A 25109-nucleotide genomic window follows, 5' to 3' on the forward strand; every position below is an offset into this window, starting at 1 on the left:
TTCTCTGGCAATTTCATTTTATCAATGTATGATTCCCAAAGTTATCTTTACCCAGCCTCAGATTTGTATATATCCTGCTGTCTACTTGTCTCTACATGTATACACCACACGCGGCCAAATTCCCAAGCATTAGGTACTTACTCCATCATCCCAATCCACAGCCTTCTCTTCCGTCTTTGTGTCCTACCTCAGGGAACAGCAGCCAGCTGGCTTGTCAGTACCTACACTACCACAGACTATTCTGCTTTTCCTTGACATTGGCCTCAATCAGGAGTTGTTCCCCCTAAATAGAACATTTTCTCTCCCCTTTGCACATATTCCCCCACCCACTTGCAACAAATATTTACTCATCCCTTAATTTCAATTAGAGATCATTTTGGAAGCTTTTCTTCTTTTAGAGCATTTATTCCATTCTATTAAAATTGCTTGTTTACCTGTTCATACCTTCCTTAGACTGTTGGTTCTCTGAAGTCAAGAACTTTTCATTGCCCTGGGACCAATACCCCGACTGGGTAGCACCCTGGTCAGTACAGAGAGGATGTTACTACTAAGTGGACACTCAATAAATTTCTTTTAAAATAGTAAGTTCGAGCATCAGTCTTAAGTTAGGTTCCATGCTGTTCTCAAACTAGGTATGTGCTTTAAAAAGCATATTTAATAAGACTAATTGTTACTTTCTAACCTCAGGAAATGTAGATAGGGATGTTTCATTCATTACAGTTATAATTATTCCAATCTCAATGGATAAATTTGGGAAATGAATTAATTCAGCAACTCTAATTTTTATGCTGAACCATAAGAGTATTCTAAAATCTTAAACAAATGCATTTGAAAATGAATTAACAGTCATGTGTAAAAGGTAACATTTCTGTACTAAATTGATTAAAAGGTTTCTGAAACAATCAAACTTCAATCCTGGTATGAGGCATCTAAGAGGCACACAAGAAATGGCATTTAAACTGAAAAAAAATATAACTTCTCTGTGTAGCTCTCAGTTTGAAATAGAGTATCTTTAGAAGGAAATGGTTAAGTCAGAAAAAGAAACTCTAAAGATAAAAAAAAAAGAATTAAGATGTCTAGGGAACAGACACAAGTACCTTTCCAACAGACGTTTATAGTTCAGCATAAAGTTGTTTTGCTATGGGTTATGTATGTGTGTTGGAGGAGAAGGCTGAGGGGAGGTGACCACTGGAAACTCCATCATGACCTGAAGAAATATCCTTCAAGACTGTTTATCTCCATTTGTTCCAATTCTTAGATCACTTAGCAACCTTGTGATTACTGATTTGGTATCCTTGGCAACCTAATGTCAGGAAAAATATGATATTGACTATGGATACAGTGATCACTGGAATAAAATGCATCCTTCTTCCAACAAATTAATACATTTATATAAACAATTTTGTCTGGCCTGTGTAAATCCACCCAGGGCTTCACAAAACTCTGCAATCTGGTTCTGAATTTGGGGACTTCAACAGGATTATGCCACCCACTGAGGCCTCCACAGTGACAAACCAAACTGCCCCTTCGTACACAAGGATAGGGGGTTCTGGAGTCACCCTCACCTGGCTCCAAGATCCAGCTTTGTCACTCATGGCCTAGCGACTTACGGCAAGGTGCTTATCGACCCTGTGCCGCAGTTTTCTTAATCAATGAAATAAGTAGAATCTCTCTTATGCTAGTGAGCATTAGAAATCATAAACTTAAATTGTCTAGAACCAAGCTGGGAACACAGTAATTGTTAAGTAAATGACAAGTAGTGGTAGAAGTAGTAGAAGTAGTTGTCATAGCAGCAACTTGGTAGAAATAATGCCTCTCTCTAATTGAAACACCAGGATTGTCTAAATATTGATTATAGTGCATTTTGTAATCATAATTACGGAAGACAAGCATAAAGGCTCATTGACAGGCCCCAGAATATGATCCAAATCAGACTACATTAAAATAAATGATTGAATAAAACCTGAAAAGAGAGCTTTTGAGCCTATTTGTTTATGTTCTTAATCTGCTAATGATCATTTACATTATATATATATATCCTTAATTGAATTGATAAGAAAAGAATAGAAAAAGTAAATTTAGATATACAATATTGTTTTTTTGACAATTAAGGACTTCTATATAGAAGGTTACTTAATGTCTTAAATTTCTTTAAAAGAGCAAAATCAAAAAGTGATTCTAAACAGCTACATAAATATTTATGAGATTTGTATGCTGTCATTTGAGATTTGAAAAGTTTTGATTTGAAGATGCCTGTTTTAGAGCCTACTATTCAAAACATGCTATTCTATAAAATATAATACAAATGTATTATTTATTGGTAATTTGTATAATCATAATTTTTACCACTTTAAAATACTCTCAAATTATATATTTTGACTTACTATAAAAGATACTCTGTTTTGCAATGGCCTATAAATATTAAATTTTTGAAAAATGAATTTCCAGAATAAATTTTGAGCTGAAATTTAAAAACAGTAAAACATTTATTTGGTGGGGGGTGTTAGGCAAAATGTAGCATACCAAATTCTATTATAAAACACATAAGCTTGAACTGTCAGAATGCATAGTAGGTGAGATTAATTTAGGAGTTTGAACCATCACAAAAGCTGAACATATATAGGTTTTTGTTCCCAAAGTTAATCTATGAAAAAAACCTAAACACATTTTCTGAAATGCCTTTTTAAATGCACATAGAAATAGTCATGAAATTACTGAACCTGCAAATTTTAATTGACAGCTTGTTGCTCTTTGCAGATAGTTAAGATAGCACAGTAATTGGTACCCAGGAACATGCAAAAAACTACATGACCCTAAAGCAAAAAGGTTCAAATATAAGGTTTCATAATTACTTTGGACAAGATACAGAAACACATATGTCATAAAATTTGTAAATACCAGTTGCAAAATCTAGAACAGGCTATTATCAAATTGGGTCTTAGAGAAAAACTATAACCTATATCCTATAAACCATATGAGAAAGAGTCCTGATAATCTGGGGCCATGCTGTTGCCCCTAGGGATCCAGGAGCTACCAAACAAAATGTGACAAAGAAACGATGAAAATAGTGCCATTCTGTTACATAAATTGCATCTCACACAATAAAATAATGTTTATGTGAACTTAGTATCAGTCTTATTTTCACTGGAAGGCACTAACAATTTATTATCTCTGGAATTAAGGAAAGAACATCCCATTCCCTGTTTACTTAATTTTAGATATTTCCATGAAGAGAGGTCATGAAGCTTCTTGGAACTACCACTGAAATGGCAGTACTTGGGAACTTCACATTCATTAACTACTGGCACAATGTAGTACGGTGATTACAAGTGAGTCTAGAGTCAGAATACTTAGGTTCTCAACCAGTCTTTACTGTTGTGACCTCAAGCAAGTTACTTAATCCCATGTGTCTTCATCTGTAAAATGAGATAATTATAGTATCAAATTCATGGTTGTTATGAGGATTAACGATGTTAGCACATGTAATGTAATTGGAACAGCACCATGTACCTGGCAAACACTCAACAAATGGTATCTATTATTGTGCCCTTTTATCCTTATGTATCATACAGGTATTTTTTAGTATTGCTCTTAAATATATGGAAATAAGTGATGCCAACATACGGAGCTTAAAAATGCCTGTTATATATGTTCCCACTACACAGCACTCCTATAAGATAAATAAACTACAGGCATTTATTGAATGTTTGAATTTAGAACATTGCTTTGCTGGGTTATGATGCTGTTAAGGAGCCAGCCAGTCCCTCAGAAGCAGAGCAATGGCTAATAAAGCTACAAGACTCACTACTACAGCTAACAGATTGGCTTGCCAATCTTCCATAGATTTGGCTGATAAGGAAACAGCAAGTCAAAACAGATTCAGTTTATTACTTACACAGACAGGAAACACAAAATCAGTATAATGCCATCTCCATGTATCCTTTGTCCCATAGGAATGACATCAAATCAAAGAGGCAGATAACAGATGTCATGGCTTTTAGGTCATTCTACCATTGAGGAGCTACCTCTAAATTGCAGCCAGACAGTTTTAAGGGTTTATGCAGAAGCTTGCAAATGTACCCTAAGAGAGGAGAAGTAAATTCTGGGCTCAGCTGAAACGAGGGAGATGAAGGAGAAATGGCAGCCTGGTGGCAACTCCCCACCAGGTTGCTTATCTCTCTTTATTCCATAAAGGTTTGCAGGACATTCTGCTCAGAGTAAGCTCAGTCTCCAGACTGCATGACCTACATGGAAATGGACAAGGTCAAAAGGGCACTCACTACACTGCAGAGCTGCTTCCTTACAGGAATGCTTTCCTTAAAAAATTTGATAGTAAATACACATGTAAAATTTTCACAAAACAACAGATTTTGTGTAGTTGGTAAGGAGTAGAGTAAAATTAATGTATAAAAACTTGATCTTCCATGTTCCAGCACAAGGAGAAAATAATATTGGTTTAGAATTTTTTTCTTGTTTAGGCAAAACATTAACAACTATACTATAATAGAAGCCAGATTTAGTTTTCCACATTAAAAACATTACCACTTTTCTAAGATACTTCTGGCCCAGGTCATTATTAAAACAGAGTAGGGAAGAGCATGAATTAGTGTTTAAAGAACAAGTCAAGTCTTCGTAATTTGGGGTAGATTATGTGTAAATTCGCCAAGGAGAAAACAACCTGCAATAGCTAAAAATATTCAGGCTCATTAGTAAAGCACACAGAAGTTTCAAATCTGTAATTACCTCACTGAATAAAGTCTCTCTTCTGTTGTTTAACGGGACACAATCTACATCTATCCTTGAAGGTCAAAAACTAAAAATTGCAGATTATGTTGCAAAAACAAATTCTGTGGCCAAGGAACATGCAAGTACCCTGTTCTTTCTCTCAGTTTTTAAGAATTAAATCTGAGTACCATTACACTGACCAGGTGATTTCAATGATTTTGGTTTTCACTATACCAATGTACACTGGGGATTCCTTTCTACTTCAAACTCTGAGAGTAAAGAAATGATGCACGGAACAGGAATTCATTAAGAAACTTAGGTGTGTACATGTGTTTAACAGGCCACTTCTGGGTCTTCAACTCGGTCAGGGTAGGTGTGGAGAGAATCTGTACCTTTCCTTTCCTTCAAAACGCATGCTTGCCGCTGCCAGTGGGGTTGAGCAGGTCCATTCGTTTGTGTACCTCTTTGCATTCATGTATTTATACAGAGACAGAAGAAATTCCTGGGAGCAAAGGTAACGAAACCTGATGTTCATAAGCCCTCTATGCCAACTCTGCCTTGAGGCGGACACACAAAAATGCGCTCAATAAACTGAAGTGGGCCTGAGGCCAGATATCTGGGGGAAAATGTGGACAAGAACTCTGAGTCAGGTCAGCAGGAGATGGGAGAAAACTAGAGGCCTGAAGGAACGGTTGAATTGGGACACTACCTCCTGCTGCAGTTCCTGGGACCCATCTGGCCTCAGCTACCTTGGAGCAATGGGTTCATTCTGGATAAAGTAATTACTTGTGAATCTGGAGTGCCTTATGAACAAAGAGTCCCAGGGCTTCGGGTTCAGCCAGATTATCTATTATATAATTCTGGCTCAGTCTTACACCAGGTAGACATTATTTTCTCTCTCGTGGCAGAGACTGGCAGAAACAAATGTTTTAGCTTTGTTTTGCAGACTTTGGCTTTAACTATGTATTATTTTTTTCCCTAAGCAGTTTAATGGAGCTGCAGCTCTGTAGGAAATTTCCATAGTCACATATATAAAAACAAGTAGCAAACAGAAAAAACATGTTCTTTTATCTTACAACATGCTTTCCCATACAATTTTCTCTTATAACAACTTTATCCACATTTCAGCTACACATTATTGAGGCCAGAGTACTAAGTGACTTGTTGAAGAAACAGTTTAAAAAAGTAAAAAGTCAGGAGTTAAATTCAAACCCTCTGACTTTAAATTCTGAAGTCTTCCTACCATGCCAATTATTCATAAGCAGGAACATGAAGTGAACAGACAGCAGTAGCTCAGGACAGTAGGAAATGCATGGACTAGGGAGACACGAAAGGGAAGACCTCCTACCAAGAATGGGTTAAAACTACTGAGGAAAGAGCCCTGGATGAAGATGGAAGAGTCCCTTAGGTGAGAAAAATATCTGTAAAGATACTTTTCCTGCCTAAAATCATACAATAAAATTCAGACTATGAAAGAACGGTTGTTGAGAGCAGAGAACTTTCATACCATAATGGAATCCTGGAGACTTCCATTTCTTATACCTCTTAAGTCAAATTGAGAAATAGCAATTACGAACAGAAACAGAAATAGAACAAGTAATAGAAACATGGTTATTAAACACTAGTCAAGACAGAAAGCTTGCATTTTAAGGATTGGGATTGTGTCCTTGAAAAAAGAAACTGCAGCTTTTCTGCCATCAGAATACCAGCAGAAGTCATTCCAAGCCAGATTTACGGATGGGAGCTTAAATTTCAGGGCCCCTTGTGAGCACAGGTCCCTTCCAAGGTTCTGTGCATAATTTTGCATTCATAACTTTGTATCATACTTCTTAGAAAGGGCTCTCAATTTTTTTTGAGCTTTATTACAAAACCTAGATCTACTCCAAAAGCAACTAGTCCAATCTGGACCATCATGGAGTATAGACACAGATGGTGTGGACTAGCAACAGAGCAAGAACCATGGAGAAAGACAGGGACCAAACCAGATGAAGGCCTTAACTGAAGTTACTCCTGGCAACAGGTTTTATCCTATCCTAGAGGGGAGTGTTAATACTAAACTACATAATTATAAGATATATTAAATCCACATAACCAGTTCTTTTGGGACTCAGTTCATTTCACATAATTCTATGATTTGTGTCTCTATTTTGGTTTGGATAATCTTTATATAAAAAGGCAGCTGAATCAGTGATTCACAGGCCCTGGAATCAGATCGAGAGCTATGATTTCTGATTCCTTACTGACTGTGTGATGTTGTATTTACCTTCCTTGTGCCTTAGCTTCTGAATCTATAACCTGAGGATTAGAAAGGTGCCTACAAAGGATTGCTGTGTGAATGGCATATATGTAAAATCTTAGAATAATGCTTGGTGGGTTATTAAGTGCTCAACAACTGACACTCATCTCACTGCTTTCTCCGCAGGCTTCTCAGGCAGGGGCTGTTAGCACTCCCATCCTCTATTTCCTCCTGGGCCTGGCGGTATTGCTCAGCACTGCTTCTCCTTTCCCTCATGGTAGGCTTTGAATCACACATTCTCATGCTGTGCCCCTCTTGTACAGTCATCTACTTCTCCCCTCACTTCTTGACTGGATTTCAGCTACTGGTTTACTGTCGCTCTTTTAAAACATAAAACCTATCATACTTCTTGGTGCTTCACTTTTCCTGATCCATTCACTCTCCTACTCTTTTGTGACTATTTCATGCCTTCATTTCTCTTCTCAAAAATGCAACGTGTCCTCCTCCATCCTATAAGCTTAATGACCTTGCCTCCTACTTCAGACACCCACAGAAAAACCTTAAAGCAATCAAAAGAGAATTTCTTACAAGTTTCTGCCAATACAGCACATTATCCCACCTACTTGTGTCTGTGCCCACATTCTCGGCTTTCCTCCTATGACCCATCACTTGGGGTGATGTCCCTAAGGTTTGTCATGTATAGACCCTCTGCCTGTATATAATTCTTGCTTACATGAGGACACTAATGGTCATCAGTTTCTCCTCTTCATTGGATCATTTTCATTAGCATATAAGTATATCTTTCTATCTTATTAAGAGAAACTTCAATTATATGAGCAAACAGCATCTATAATAGTGAGACATCTATATTTTATATAACAGACAATAACATATGAAATAATGTACGAACATCACCTATGATGGACTATGGTTTAAAAGCAAAAAAAGATTATCCATAAAGTAATGAATTCTTAGACTGAAATTGCTGTTTACATAACAAATAGGAAGGGGATAGGAGGAGGGGAGTGGTGGGCAAGAGTGAGAGAGGATAACTGAGAAAGTTAGGCGATACAATAAGGAAACAATCAGAAAAATTCAAAATATGGAATATTTCACATGATATTTGACCCAGCCTCTTCAAAAAGTCATTTTACAGGAAAAATAAAAGAAAGAAGAATCATAACCCAATAAAGCCTAAACCTAGATTTTGATTCAAAATTAAAAATAGCTATAAAAGACATTTGGGGGGAAATCTGAATGAAAGCTGGATGGCAAATGATTCCAGGTATGGTAATGGTATTACAATTATGCAGGATAATGGCCTTACTTTCAGGAATGTAAATTAAAATATTCTGGGGTGAAATATCTCATGTCTACAATGTACTTTCAAATATTGCAGAAAAAAATAAAACAAAAACATATACGGTGAAATTTCAACAATTGTTAAAACCTCAGTGGCACCTATATGGACACCCTATTCTGTCATCTTTGGGAAGTATTTGAAAAGTGCCATCATTACAAATTTGGGGAAAAATCTCTCTTGATCCAGCATTTCCATCCAGCTACCACTTCATTACACAGATCTTCTCTTTAGCAAAACTCCTGAAGAGTTGTCTAGATTCACTCTCAATCCTCCTGTTTCTCAGACTTTCGCTTCACTGAAACTGCATAGGCTCACCAATACCTTCCACGCCGCTATGCGTACTCACACCGTTTATCTGATCATTTCAGCAGCAACCGAGGCAGGGATAACGTCTTTCTCCTCGCAACTCTTTCTTCACTTAGCCTGTAGGACATCAGTCTTCACTTTGTGTTTTTTTTTCTTCTTCTTCATTGCAGACTCCTTTTCCTCAGTCTCCTTTGCCATGTTTTTGTAATTTCCCAGATTTCTAAACATTAGGGAGGCCCACAATTTGGTTTCTTTTCAGTCTACACTTACTCCCTTGCTTATCTCATCCAGTCTCATGGCTTTCCATAGCATCTATATGCTAGAAACATAGGCATTTTTTCCTCAGCCTGGATCTTTTCCATGATTTCCAGGGTATATATTTAGTTGGAATCTTCTTTTGTCTGAAGCCTAGAGACCATGCCATGAGGGTAGCAGGTATTCCTTCTATTCTATCTGTGATATATCAACAGGAGGTTGGCTCTCAGAAGGGTCTGAGATCTGGCTATGATATCAAAGCAGAGGAAGAGCATTGTGAAAAAGGATTTCTGTGAACTCTGACCGGGAAGCCAAGAATCTGCCTCTGAATTGAAGATGCTGTACTAAGCTGATTCCAAGAATTGGGATCTTAGTAGGCAACAACTGCTGCTGCATATAACTTGAACAAATTAAGGAGGAGTTTATAATCAAACATTCTGAAGATCTCAAGCACAAATATTCTTTGGTCCTTAAAACCAACCCTCTCCAATTTTACTGATCTTCATCATGAGTTTATGTATAGGATACTAGAACCCCTCCTTAATGGGTTTCCCTTGTTTCAGTAGAGCAAACTGAAGCTAGAGGAACCCAAATCCATCATCTTGTACATGTAAATATCTGAAAGATCTTGTAAGATGTAAATTTTACCATATTGTTTATTTGATTAAACCATCTTAATGGACCTCAATTACTCCTTAATATAGCATACAAGATTCTCCATCATTTAAACACTGCCTCTCATTTTGTCCAGCCCTTCTTCTGTTAAAATGAGCAATGAATGAGGAATGTTATGTTTATCCAGCTTCAGGTTGCTTGAAGACAGAGAAGGATTTCTTATGGTCTGTATACAAAAGAATGAACTTAAGCTCATTCATGCTGAATGCATAGGGCCTCTTTATAACAATGTAAAAGTCAGTTACTGAGCATCATGTTATTTTGGGCACACAGAGACTTAAGTGAAGTAACTTCTTTGTATCTCATCAATCTCACCTGTAACATGGAGATCATAATAATATTTTTCTACATTGTACTTGCTGGGAATATTAAGTAGGTTAGTATGTGTAAATCACTTAGAAAAGTGCCTGATCATAGTAAGAACTCGATAAACAAATATTTTTAAATTGTATCTCCATCTTACAGATGGTGTCAGAGGGATTAAATATCTTTTCCAACTTGCCACAACTACTATATTGTGAAGCCATGATTTTAATCTAGGATATCTTTTTCCCAAGTCCAGACTCTGTATTATATGGAATATTACAGAGTTGCTACTTATTAATATATCGATTCTAAATTTCCATATATATATATATATATATATACATATAGATGTATATATATATATATATGTGTGTATATACGTGTGTGTGTGTGTGTGTGTGTGTATTAAAACCAGGCTTCTGAACAACACAGATAAATGTCTGAAATAAGAACTATCTATCGCCATAGGAAATGTGTTTTCATGAATTGATTAAAAAGCCAAAAGAAAAAAGTACGAGCTACACATTGACTACACCTGTAATTGAACTAGGACTCAAAAAAGGGCTATGAAAAGCCACCCAAACCCAAAACATATTAACTTGACCTGTTCGACTTATGTGATATCCTTTGCCTAAGGGCCTTCCTCATCTTTTCTATTTGGCCAAATCCAGCTCATTTTCACAAATACATCATTTATGAGAAGCCATTCCCTATCCTTTCAAGAAAAAGACATTGTTATCCCTCTCTGCTGTGTTACAGGCTTTATCTCAGTTTTACCTCATGATGTCATACTTAGTCTTGGGTATTTAACCGATCCTTGATGAGAGTATGTTACATATTTTTACTTTTGACACCCAACTCAGTTCTCACTAAATATTTGTTGAATTATATCAATTTAATTCCTGTTGGGTATTAGAACAGATAAATATATCATACTCATAAAATAGGTATTAGTATCTGATTCATCACTGTTATATCACTGTGACCTGGCACAGCATGCCAAACATTGTTGTCACTCTAACTAAGTTTAATAAGTTAATAAATAGATGAATGAATGAATGAATGAATGAATGAAAGAATGAAGACTAAACTTGAAAGGGATGAGTTTAGAATTTCCTAAAGCTAAGATGTCAGAGAGCTTAATGAGAGAAGACCTTGATCCATTAATATGAAGAACACTTATTTTGGGGAGTGGATAGAAATAGTGCCAAGGAAGAAAAAATAATCAGCAATGATATTAAAGTTTTTCAAAGTTTTCAATGTTATATCATCACCCACATAAATGGAAAAAGGATAATTCTAACCTTAGCTAGATTTTATCAAATACTGAGTGAAATTTGATTCTTCCTATTTTTATGAACATTTCTATGGATAAGGTAAATAACTGGAATAAAAAGTTTCTTAAAGGCCTCCAAATTTTAGAAATGAATTAAGTACCATAGAAATACTTATCTTGAAAATTAAATGAACAAATTCAAGGAAAAAAATCTTTGCCAAATACAATATATATATATATATTTTTTTGTTCCTAAACCATTTTCTTTTTTGCCCTGAAGAAAATAAGAAAACAAAAAGAAAAGCAAAAATGTTCATAGAATGGTAATGTGCTTTTAAAAACGGTCAGGCTATTTGACTCTGTGTCATTATTACAATTTTGAAAAAACAAATCAAATAGAGTATAAAGTAAACCATTTGGAATACAAGATTTGGGAGATAAACCTATACTTATGAGTTGTAACACTTGATGTCAATAACTTCACCTCTCTCAACATTGCTTTCTCAATATGGGTAATGGGAATATTAATACCTACCTAATGAGAATATTGTAAAGAGCAAATGAGAGAAAAACCTTAAGTACCAGGGATGCTGCCATATACATTATAAGCATTCAACAATGTTATTTCTCTTCTCTATTACAGCTTTTGGCAGACTACTAAAAGGATGAACATTCTTTAAAATATGATTTCCATATCTAAGGTATTTGGTTTTGACTAACCAACAACTCGCAAATCCCTTGATGCTCATTAAGCCTCAGCAATTTGCATGTTGTCTTTATTCCTACTTGATTCTCTTTGGGTATTTCTTTGTACATTTGTTTGTTTTTATGTTTACGAGAAAGGCATTGTGAGATCAAAAAATGGAATATAATGAAATGAGGATGTTTCAGAGAAGGGGACCAGAAAAATAGCAAAAAAGAAAGAAGGAAAACAAAACATGATAGAGTCAATAATGATATCCTTGAAATTTTGACAAGGAAAATATAACACCTGTAATGTCGTGAATGTTTCCCAAGATCACGAGAAAATGTGGACTGAAAAGAACCTCACTATAACATTATTCTTAGTCAGTAGACCTCAACCTTCTGTTTTAATCCCACACACCTGAGGGCAATTCACAGTGTCACCAGTGATCATGGCTGACTATTGCAGTGATTTTGTTTTTCTGGGGAAGAGTGCTTGTGTTGGAAAAGGGTAGGAGAGCAGAGGCTCTTAGCAAGCCACTGGGGAGTTTGTAGTTTTATAAAATGCCCCAGAGTATTTACTTGACCTCAATTAAAAGAAAGAAGGCAGCATGCTTTTTAAACTATCATGGACTAGACACTAAATGAATATATATTAGATGAATCAAGGCATTTGGGATAAGGTGGCATACACAGTTTATGCCATAATCAGAGGAGTTTTCTACAAATTTTCCAAGTAGAAAAAGGTAAAAGCCAGCTTTCCTTTTATGGGTAGGGGGCAATGATGTGGTGGTGAAGCCTTTGTATAGTGTTTTATGCAGGCAAATGACAGCAAGTGGTCTCAAATATTGTGAATAAGTGGGAAATTATCTTAATTATCAGAAAAAGAACAATATCTGGGGAGAAAATTTTCCAAAATAGACAAAACTCAGGATTTCCTTAGAAAACAGTGATTAAACTCAATTGAGATTTAAATTTTATACAATAGGAAAAGGTTGATATTTTATGTCATCAGTATTCTGTAGACAATCACAATAAAACATCAAGTGCAAATTCAGAAAGGTGTAGTAAAATGCCTGAAATAAAAACTGTCCATCACCTCTGAAAGCACAGTCTTTGTAGCCTGATTAAAACACATGAAGAGGAAAATGTTACCTATATATTGAGCATATCAATAATGGAACTGGGATTCAAAGGGAGCTATAAAGAGTACTTGGGTACAATGCAGAGATGTAGAAAAAGAGACTTTTATTTGAAGGTTTTAATTTAAAGTAAAGTTTAAAAAATGTTTTTTTTATTAAAAAGCCAGAAATTTAGTTTGTGGTAGGATTAATAATCCCCTAACCCCTTTTCTTAAAAATACTTGCTTGAAGGGCAATATTTAAATTCTTAAATTTCCTAGGTAACTTCCTAAAGCTCTAAGTTCATTTTCTCTGTGTTTTCTCAGTACATATCTTACCCACTTGTCCCTTCTTAATTGTGTATTTAACTTATGATGCCTATTTTGTAACATTGTATCATTTCTATGGCAACTGTCATGGTATACAAAACAAGGAGGATGACGTCAGCTGCTTTACTCTGCAGTGAAGGACATATATTTAAGATTTATAAGCTTGAGCTGAAGAGAAAACAGCTAAAAAAAAAAGGAAATTCATTTTATTACATACCCTTGATTAGATACTGATGCATTTACTAGGCAAAATAATCACAGTTCTTCTCTCCTGGACTTACCCTAAATGTACCCCCATTAGCACCACTGAACTTTAAGCTGATTGGTTCCTTACTACAATGCACTGTTACTAATTGATAGCTCTAGTCTGTTCCAATGTTCTTTTGACTGTTTTCAAAGCCTTAGGTACATTTAAACATATCTTAGCTAAGTGCCTTACCAGATCACAAACAATAAAACCATTTATTAGGAATCAACCTCTGTGCTAATGGCATACATATTTTTTGCTATTATTTTCAGTATATATTTACACATGGACTTTATAAAAACATAGAATTAGAAGCAATTTTAAAATCTATTTTCCTAATGTGACAATGACCTTTCCTCCCAGTTTTAAAAGGCTTTCAGGTTCTGTAGGTCTATTGCAACGTCAATTAAATCCTACCCTTTTCTGAGACATGGCATCAAAATCTAATTCAGTTACAAGTAGCACAGTAACATTTAATTATCTCCTCCAGTTATCCATATTGCCAAATGATAGTATTTCCTGAGAGCCACAGATGTCACTGTTGTAAGCAAGAACTAGTTTGGGGATATGTACGGAACATCATCACACTGGCATACTTTAATGCTGGCATTCTTTATGACACATACTTACATATGGTAAAAATTTGCTCCCAATCTAATCTGCTTCAAAAAAAATATTGTGAGTATTCCTACAGAATTTACTTAACCTCCCTGTGCCTCACTCTCCTTATTCAAACCTCATAAGACCACACAAGACATATGGTAAACATATAGCAAATATTAGTTTTTATTATTACCTCAGGTTAAATATTTTTTATCTTTTTATCTGGCACTAACATGTACTAAGGGCCAGTTACCTTCTAATTAAGTAAAGATAAATTAAGCTAAAAACCAAAACTAGTTTGCCTAATGACAAAGTTGGTTAATTTCATATGCTTTCTAGGATAATATTACAGCATTTATTTTTCTTTAAAGCTCTACTTAGAGTTCTTATCATTTTGCCTTTTCTTTTTCAGCATGCTTCCCAAGATGTCTAGTTAACTTTATTAGACACAGATGAAGGAAGAATATGCTCTAGGTATTTCTGAACTTGAGCACAATTCTATAAAACCAGGAAGAGGTCACTCAGAGCTTGTAGAAAAAGCAACTTCCTCTGGTACTTTTATGACTCCTTCTGGTATGAGACCCTCACTATTGTGACTGCTTCAAAGATATGACCACGAAGCATAGGTTCCAGTAAATATCCACTTTTTGCTGCTCTTCTATAACTCAACTGTCTCTGAAGTAGTCTGTGTCCTCTATGTAATCCCCAAACTCACTCATTTTCTAATTTTACAGTTAGCAGACAGATTCTGGCTTGCAGTAAGATTTATAATCAGAGCATGAGGACATATAAGGGGAATTAAGTGTTTTTAGGAGTCTGCTATGTTAAGTTCTCTTAAAAAAAATGTGCAAAGAAATTTGAGACTCTAGTAACATACAGAATTGTTGCAGTGAAAGTCTCCTTGTGAATCACCATTTTGGGTGGCCACAGTGTATTTGATTAACTTGGCTCATGATGATCACATAGTGAATTATCTTTCTGCTGTCTTATGAACACCTGTGATATGCCAGTTAATGGTACAGTCACAGGAAGTACAAATACAATTAAGATGCATCCCCCAGTGTTTAAGGGGCCCACAGCCATCAGCAAACAGCACTCGTACACTTGCCAACTACAGTATCATCAAGTAAGTTCAGGAGTTTATCTACCAACAGACTGGTTAAATTATAAAAGGCTCTCCATAAATCTTTTTATTTATAAATCCCAAATGAATGAGCAGAGTTTAAGCCCACAGTCCTCCACACAGTTTCATTAAATACGAAATGTGCATTATTTTTCCCATTCTTGTGGATACTCAGTTTCTAACAGGCACTTTTTTCCCTTCATTTTACTGAAAAAAGTTGTCAGCTATTCTCCTCGCTGATCTCTGAATTCCATTATATAGTGGGGAAAGACTTATTCCATACACAGATACAGCAGTCAACATTGTCTTACCAAATTTAACTTTTATAAATTCACTTACTTCGGTTCTATCATAATTACAAGCTTCTTCTCTGTAGTATTTTTCAGGCACTTTCATTGTTGGTTGGTTGGTTGGTTAATTTATTAGACTTGAGGGGCTGTGTGTTAATATCCCCAGAGCAAATGAATCATAGACTAAGGAACAGTGTGATGGCCCAGATGCCAATGTCAATTATAGTCCTTTATTAGTGTTAGACTGAAGGCAGTACCTCTGGAGTACAGCTCTGCTCATATAAATTAAAGCTAGCAAGCTGAAAATATAAAATTAAAAGAGCTTTGTCTTTAGCATATATTCATTTCTTTATCAACTCAACAAATTTACTAAAAGTTTTCTATATGCTAAACAATGTTGTAGATAAGAAGGCAGGTCAATACAGCACTGTGCATCCTAGGAAGGGAAAACACAGAAAAGCTCATGCAAACTGTAGGAAAGACACTTAACATACTCTTAGAAGGTCAAGGAAGGCTTCATATCAGTATGGGTACATAAGTGAGTCTGAAGAATGAATCTATTAGGCCAAATTATGGGACAGGGGTAGGGTAAGAGAATAACATTCAGAATATACTTTGAGAGCAATGAAGAACAACAGGAGAATTTTAAGCGACAGTGACATCATAAAAATTATATCATACAAAATTTGTTCCCCCTCTCTTTGGTTTAGGGAAAAGGAACAAGAACAGAGACTTGGGCTGTTAACAATAATATAGGTAGATGATGCTAAATAATGGTGTCTTGATCTACACAGTAGGGTGATAGGAGAGGAAACTCAACAGATTATAGTGCAAAGGTACCTCCAGCTACTGAACAATCCTTCCAGTGCTCACTGTATCTCTGCACATACCTTCTTAGAGATAATGAAAATACTTGCTTGCTTGTGCCAATGCAAGACAGAATTTGCATGTATTAGACCTCAACATATCCTGAGCATTGTACAGCACAGAAAGTGCTTGGCATGTTTGGGAGTAGCATCTTGTGGCTGTATTCCAGAATGCATACAGAGGAATGACTATAGAGGGCACTAAGGCCAAAGTGAGATGGGACTTAAGGAATTTCAAGTTTATTCAATAGGCCATGGGAAATCAATTAGTGATTTAAGTAGAGAATAGAGAGATGATCCGGTCTTTCTAAGGATAACTGATGTCAATAGACTTTAATGTAAACCATGATACTCACCTCCTGGAATTCATGCATAAATTCAATCCCCTCCCTTTGAGCTGAGCAGGATCTGTGACTTTTTTCTCATTACTCCTATGATTACACTACATTATATAAAAGTGTATCTTTCTAGTGACTCACTAAAGGGACTCGCTTTGCTTGCTTATTGAAGTAAAGAGCTGTTCTGAAGAAGTTTACATGGCAAGTAACTACGCGAGGCCTCTAGAAACTAAGCAAAGAACTGAAGTTCCCAGTACTAAAACCACAAGGAAGTGATTACTTCCAATAACCATGTAAATTTGAAAGAGGATCCTTATCCTCACTTCTGAGGATCCTTAGAACTCAGCCCTGGTCAACACCTTGGTTACAGCCTGTGAGACCCTATGAAGAGAATCCAGTTAGACTATGCCCAGACTCCCCACCTACAGGAATCATGAGAAAGTAAATGTGATGTTTTAGGCTGTTAATTTGTGGTAATTTGTCACTCATTGATAAAAAACAAATACAACTAATAATGCTATTGAAGATAAATTAAATGAAGTAAATTTGGAAATAGGAAGTCCAAGTAAAAAGGAGGATGTAATACAGTAAAATTATGCATGCAATTGTGAAAATATGAACACTGGAATCACAAAGAGCTGATACTAAACTGTTTATCAAGTTATATAATTAATCTACATGGGGGGGATGGAGAGGGAGGGAGGGAAATAGGGAGGAAAGTAAGATGGGAGATTAGTAAAATGATTAGCACACATTATTATTGTGCTACAATGATAGCAAAAATGGAAATGATGGTAGATTTGAGTAATTTTAGGTGGTACATATCAATGTCTATTCCAATATGGATAAACAGAGAGAGGAGGAAGTAAAAGATGACACAACTTCTAACTTGAAAGGTTGAGTGAAAATTATGCCATAACTGAAATAAAGAGTGCAGAAGGGAGAGCTGATTTGGCAGAGCTCTGTTTTGGCATATGAAGCCAGGGTGCCTGTGGGACGGCATCCATGTGGGGAGGCCCAGTGTACAGCTGGGAGTGCGGCCTTAGTATTCAGAAGAGATCTGAGTATGTAATTGGAGCTCGTTGAAAATTGTTACCCATAAATTCCACCAGTGTTCACACACACACACATCCTAATACTCACAATCCTAATACTCTCTGTGTAAAAACCTGAGAAGTCTTTTTTCTTAGAAATTGGTAAATTATGGGCTACTTTAACAACAGAGGCCACAGTGAAAAAAGAAAATGGAGAATGGGAAAGGATCCCTTCTTCTTTCCTTAGAGACAGATGACTAATAAATTCCCAAATGCAAAGGAGATATTTAAGTTGACCAAGCTTGGTAAGTCTGTTGCAGAGGTCAGCGAACTATGGGCCAAGGGCAACATCCAGCCTACTGCCTGCTTTTGTAAGTAAAGTTTTATTGAAACACAGATGTACCTTTTCATTTGTGTATTGTCTATCACTGCTTTCACAGTACAATGGCAGAGCTTAGAAGTTGTGATGGAAACTGTGTGGACCACAAAGCCCAACATATTTACTATTTGGCACTACACAAAAAAAGTTTACTCACCCCAGTCTATTCCATTAAAAAAATGGTAATTCTCCAAAATAGTGCATTGACAAAAAAGGTAATAAAGAAATATTACCTGGAATACCATGACACTGGTCTAAAAGTTTAAGACTTGGTCTCTTGCCTAATCTTCCATTCATTACTTGTAACCTGTCCAAGCAGCATTTTCTCAGTTGTTAAAAACGAATATCTCCTCTGCTTACTTAGTTAGGCTGTAAACAGGAACTCTTAAAATATCTATAAAGCACTGTGCAAGTATAAGGTAATATTATGGGTTTTCATATTATCATATCAAGACATCAATGTACCCAGTCATAAATATTCAAGAAAAATATAAATATACACTTATCAGAATCAGAATACTTTTCTATTTTTGTTATCATTATAAGAAATATTGGGGTTGAGGAGAACTCATATCAGCATCTTCCTTTCCAGAAAAGAGTACACAAAATTAAGATATGTGCTTAGTTCACCCAGCTAATTAATGGTAGCATCTGAGGTCCAGTCGTCTCGTAATCCTAATTTGCTCTCTACAGGGCTATATACCTATAATCTGACTAACTTGAAAATCAGTCATATTTCATATACATGTTTGAGTATCTGATACATATAATTTTAGTATAGAGAGCACAGAGGCAGAGAATGTGTTTAAAGATGAATTGCCTCATCAAATGCATTTCATTCTTTAAATCTTTTGAATTAGTAATAAACTTTTCATTTTAAAATCAGATAAATTACAATGGAAGCACAGAGACTTCCCAAATATGTATACCCTGTTTCCCCATTAACACTCATTTTCAAGCTAACAAACAATGATCAGCATTATTAGATATCTAAAAGTCAGAAAACTGAGAGAAATATGTACATGCTATGTATAGAGAGTTATCATTTTTCTTATCTGACTTATGACTAAGGCAAGATTATGTTACCTGTTCAAGGTCAGATAAGAGATCAATGTAAAACAAAATTAGAAATAGAGGTAGATGTCTTAAATGGGGAATACAAGGATGAATGATTTAAAAAATGACTTGAAAATGTGTGGCCATCTCAAAGTGTATAGATACCTGCCTAAAGATTAATCATTATTTATATTTAACTTGATATTCTATCTTCCAAAACAACATGTCCTTTCATTAGCTTCTTGTTTATTTGCAACATGAGCTGTCATGGTGCCTGGCATATCTGTAGGCCGAATGAAGGTTTGCACATTTTTCCTTGATTTAGAAAGATGCCATGGAAATGCCAGTGATTTTTGTAATGTGAACTTTAGAAAAGGGAATCGGGTGCTTATTTCTTGACCAAAATTAGGACAATGTTTCTTATTGTCAACATAATCAACTTCGTTATACTTTTTCTTCTAAGCCTTTTCTTTTGGACACTTGGCTGCCACTTAAAAAAGTGATCAGATATCATTTCCATAGAAATGCAGCTTCCCTGGATAATCATTTAAATATAAAATATCTTCACTGAAATATTTTACCTGCTAATTATTTTTATCTCTTCCAAAATGTAAAACATAATTACAGATACATATTTCTTTAAAAGTAAAACTTTCATCTTGATCATTAAGTAGTAAATTGTATGTGTGAAGTAATTAACTGCTAATAAATGGCACACAAATTTTGTCATCTCTTCTTTCTCTTATCTCTTTCCTCTATTGCTGGTTGGTGAAAATCACTCCTCAGAGATCTCATTAGCCATTAGGAGAACCGGATAGACAGTGGTATACAAAATTTCAGGTACCAGGAAAAAGGACTAAAGTTTGTTGAGCAGGTATTAAAGGTTGAGCAGTACATTTAGTTTTTATTGATTAGAGGTAAGCTATCTTGTGATATGGGTGTAATTACCTAGATTTTACATTTGAAAAAACTTGGCAGGAAAGAAATCTGAAAACTTCTCAAAGGTCACACAAGTTAGGAAAGACTGGAGTATAAATATGAACTGTGTGCCTGCAATGGAGGCCACTTCTTGGGAAGAATAATTCCCATTTCTGAGTGGGTGTTAACGCCCTTGATTTCTGTCAAGATTCTTTTCCTCCCTCTATAAATTTCTCTGCATTTAAGTAACCTTCAATAAATGGGTCATAGTTGAAGAATTTCCACTGATTAAAATAGGGCATAATAAAATAAGCATTAGGAGTTCTCTGAAGCCATGTAACAAATATAATTTAGACCAGATTTCCTTCCAATTTTATTGAAACATCGAGTAAAAGACAGTGGCATGTTGCTGTGAATCCAGCACAAGCCTGGCACTCAGAATACTGAGATAGTCATGGCTCTACCCTTAAGTTCGTGTGCATCCTTGAGTTTTTTAACAGACACTATATCCTCACTGATAAATAATTATACTAAACCTACTTTTACAGCATTGGTGGATTAATGGAAGAAGACATTACACGATACAATCATTTACAGATTAAAGACATAATATGGTATTATTATGTTTTAGTATTTTGCTAAAAACTGCCTTAAGACATAAATGCAGAGGTTACTCAGAAAATTGCTTAAATTAAAATGTTATTAATTACTCATCTAACATCCAGCATTAAGACCATTTTCACCGATTTTTGCCACTAGAAACTGAAAGACAGTAACCAATTTTAGATACACAAGAAAAGGAAAAATAAAACAAGAAAAAAAAAGTAAGTTTCCAAATAGCTTTGGTTATCAGTTGTCATATTGTTCAAAGAGACAGACACCTTCTTATACACCAATGTACACAAAAGTCATTTTAGTAAATGCTGGTATTATTTTTACACTTGACATAAAATTTAAAACCTCATCTATGGTTTGCTCTGGGAATGTATCCATCATTTCCAACATTGTGCCAGGAAAAGAGCATCTAGCTTCCAAATAACTAAAACAGAAGCAAACTTCTGGTATACAACCTATTTATAATTTGGCCACTGTGTACAGCATAGACTTTCTGCTTTCTCTGGGGCTGGCAATGCCTGAGGACTGAAGTACGGACTAGAGAACTGGCATTAGAGATACATGAAGTGAAAGGTACAAAGAATATAAAAAGAAATACAAACTATCCAAATAGAGTAGCATAACTAAAACTGGGTCTGTTCTTTATAAACAGTTATAAAAAAATGTGCATTTTATGTGACTAAAGATTGTGAACTTTGAAAAGATAAAAAAATAAATGTATACAAATGCATATGGAACCAAAAATGCAAAAAGAAACACATTTGTTTTAAACTATAGGCAAAGTAGTGAAGAAAAGTTTACAGAAAATTGGATAACTAAATTTTTAAAAAATTCATTCTATTTCAAGGAATATTTCTCCCATCTTGTAACTTAAACATATACCTACAGTGGAATTTATTAAAGTCAATAGACTTAATTGTAAATTTCAGTAAGCTTAAAAGCAAGCATAGCTAACTTGAAAATGGGGGGAAAATTCCCATGGCAATAATTTTGTTTCTAAATTTGTCCACAGGGTGATTTTATTTCATTTTTGCCATTAAAAATTTAGGCACAAATAAACCTACTCCCAAAGAAGTTCTTTAACAAAACAAGATATAACTTGAAGTGACAATTTTTGTCAAGTCAGATTTTCAGAAATCCATTTGCTGAAGTTTATTATACACGTGGACTAAAACTTACAAATGTATAAGCCAATTTCTTCTCAGCCTGTGTAAAAGCCTGGTACGTATTTGGTACTTTGAAGGAAAATACTAACTTTACGTAACTTAGAATCCTTCAAAATTCACCTTTCCCTAGACCTTTTTAAGTTAAAACCATCTAGTGGGTAAAAATTGGGTTTTGGAATGAGAGAATGTATACAAATGGTTCCCACTTACAGCCTTGATTATATTGGACAAGTTATTGAAAATATCTAAGGCTCAGTTTCTTCTGATGAAAAATGGGGGAAATAAAACTAACAGAATTATAGTAGGGATTACATGAGATAATTATATATGAAAGAGCCTAGCAGACCCTCATAAATGTTAGTGTTTTATAAAATCAGATTTATTTCTTACTATAATGGGCTTTACAAACTAGATTGATGGGCTGGACAGATAGCAGATTATACTCAATATAATAAGAGTTATAATAACATCTAAACTTAGAATCCTTCCTATATTCCAGGGATTGTATGAAGTATCTGAGCATGGCTAATTTCTTTCTAATACGCATATCTAATTCATAACAACAAATTAAGTGCTGCTGTAACCATTTTGCAGATGAGAAAAATGAAGTTTAGAAAAGTGAATTAAGCCAATATCAAATAACCAGGATGTAAATGCAAGCCCTCAGTAGCCCTCACTTAAACTATTCCCTGGATTCTCATTAACCGGGCTTTGAAAATATCCACACCAAATAAAACTGGAAATGGGGACAATTCAGGTAAAAAGGGGAATTCCAAGTCTGGTGACAAGATAAACAACAACAGCCTGCAGTCTACGTCGCTTCCTGGAAAAGATGTTCCTGCAGTGTGACTGTTCATCACCTCGCAACTCCAAGCCTTTGCGGCTGTTTGTGTCATGTCTATAAAAAAGCTTGAGATTGTAAAAAGAAATTTCATCTGTTACATCAGCTTGTGTGTTACATAACCTTAGGGGACACGAAAACAATTCCATCACTATAAAAGTCTTCAGACCCACATTAACCTGGGTGATCATATTGTTTGACATGATTTGTGGATTCACAGGAATTCCCACATTCTATATAGTGGACAATATATTGAATACGTCATAGAGGGTATCTTCTTCATTGTCATTTTTATCTCTGAGGCATTTTGAATCTGTAGAAGAGGACAAAGTCTTGAACCACAGTTCAAATCTTTAATATTTGCTTGATTTTGTAGCATGTTGTGTCATGCACAGATCTGTAACTGACAAATTAACTACTACAGCAAGTTTAAGTTGTGCTTTTGAGAGTTTTAGTAGCTTTATGAAATAATTATAAAATGACCATTTGCATCTTGTTCTATCATAAAAAGAAGTACTGTCACCTACTGAATGGTTGATGACCTGAAGAAATTCTTGCCTCCCTATTTCCTAATTTAAATAGGGAATGACTTAAATCCCAATGAAAAGCTCCTGCATTTTCTCTACAGATTTTTTTTTTAAATCAAACATTCATTTCCAAAGTTTGAGGTAGTGGCTCCAAACTTCTAATACTTTAATTATTGCTATTCCTTATATGACAACATGATCTGAATTGCCATCTTAACTCATCTATCATAATAAATTAATTATATAGATTGTACATAATGAGTCAGTACACGCCTCGATGGCCCTTAAATGTCTATTATTTATTTGACATATTTTCCCTTGTAATCATCTTTAATGAATGTTAATTCTTATGTATACAATATTGTTGAGATATTTTCAGTCAGATGTCATAGAAAATCATATATCAATAGAATACAAGAATGTACTTTTCTGCAAGCTCTCAAAATATAATTCTATCAATGATCCTATCTATATCTATCAATCTGTCTATCCATTGGTTATCCCCACCATCTGAAAACAAATTTAGAAGCATGGTTGCTTGAATGGAGCAGTTGAGAAGTTAACTGAGATATACTAGACTACCAGCTGGGAAAAAAAAATCGAAATAAGTAATGTGAAATAAATGAAGAAGTTCAACAGATTATAAAAACAAAGGGTGTATAACCATGCAACTCCATGGACAGTGACTACACATACAAGCAAATGAAAGCAGCTGACCACGTACCCACACACCTTGGCAGAGGCGCACTCCACACTCGTCGGCCGCCACCAAGACAGATGATCTCTGATGTCCCTTCTAACCGATAACCTGATGAGCATGAGAAGGTCAGAGTGTCACCGACCCCAAAGCTGAACCCAATTCGGTTACCATATTGAGGAATTCCAGGATCTTCACAAGGTTCAAGATTATATTCTGTAAATTAGGCAGAGAGAAGGACAAAGAAAATGACAGCAGTCACTTTCTAGGGTACATTCCTATTGTTTGCAAACTGGATGCTTTTAGGGCCCAGGCACACATTTAAAAAGTGACTATGTGTGTAACTATGGAAACATGCTAATGCCACAAATTTTCTTCTTTTGTAAAAGATCTAATAATTTAATATGTGCTTTTATTAGTACAAGACTATTACCATTTGTATGATTTTACATATGTGAAATAAAATATAGATGGGTGATAAAATGAAAATGTAGCTATGACTTCTGCATTAAAAAATTTCCCATTTCATAGATTTGTGACTTATAATAATGGAATAATTATTTTCAAACACAACATATCATGTGGAATTAAATAATTTGCACTTTTGAGATGCACTTGACTTAATGGTTGTAGTAAATGACAAGGGCTCTTGTGTCTCTAGTTTATAAGCAGTTCCATTAAGCCATATTCTGAAAAACATGTGACTTCAGATGCAAGGGATTATGTGTGCCTGAACTGCCCACACACTGAAAGTTGTTATATTATAGATTTATATAAGAAAATCTCTCCAAGCAATGAATGAACACCATGAAAATGAACAGCTAAACAATCTTCAGGGTGTGAGGGTAGAGTTGATTAAACAAAAAAATAATTTATATAAAGTCCTAAGAAGAAGCTTACCTAAAAATATTCACAGAGCACACACCTAGTATATAATTGTAATGGAAAACAACAGGAACTTTTCATGTTGATGAACTATTATTTTGTTGTTTAAAAAACTTCTTTGGACATATTTTTAACATTCCAGGGTACAATTGATTATACTGATTTACTATTGGAATACCTTATTTTAAAAGACAAGTATGTTCACGCAAACATTAGAATAATACTTGAAGAACAAGACTATTACCATC

General features: G+C 35.1%; 1 protein-coding gene across 5 annotated transcripts in view; it reads right to left on the reverse strand.

Annotated features, from left to right (window-relative positions):
* CSMD3 (CUB and Sushi multiple domains 3) overlaps window positions 1–25109 on the reverse strand; it is a 1174595-nt gene that overhangs the window by 332664 nt on the left and 816822 nt on the right. For all 5 annotated transcript variants that reach the window (XM_073229983.1, XM_073229982.1, XM_073229981.1 and 2 more), the window contains one exon: window positions 24004–24192. In XM_073229983.1, coding sequence (XP_073086084.1) covers window positions 24004–24192 — 189 coding nt within the window. The remainder of the gene's footprint in view (window positions 1–24003; window positions 24193–25109) is intronic.

This window comes from Manis javanica, chromosome 2, assembly GCF_040802235.1.
Source record: "Manis javanica isolate MJ-LG chromosome 2, MJ_LKY, whole genome shotgun sequence".
Lineage (NCBI taxonomy): Eukaryota > Metazoa > Chordata > Mammalia > Pholidota > Manidae > Manis > Manis javanica.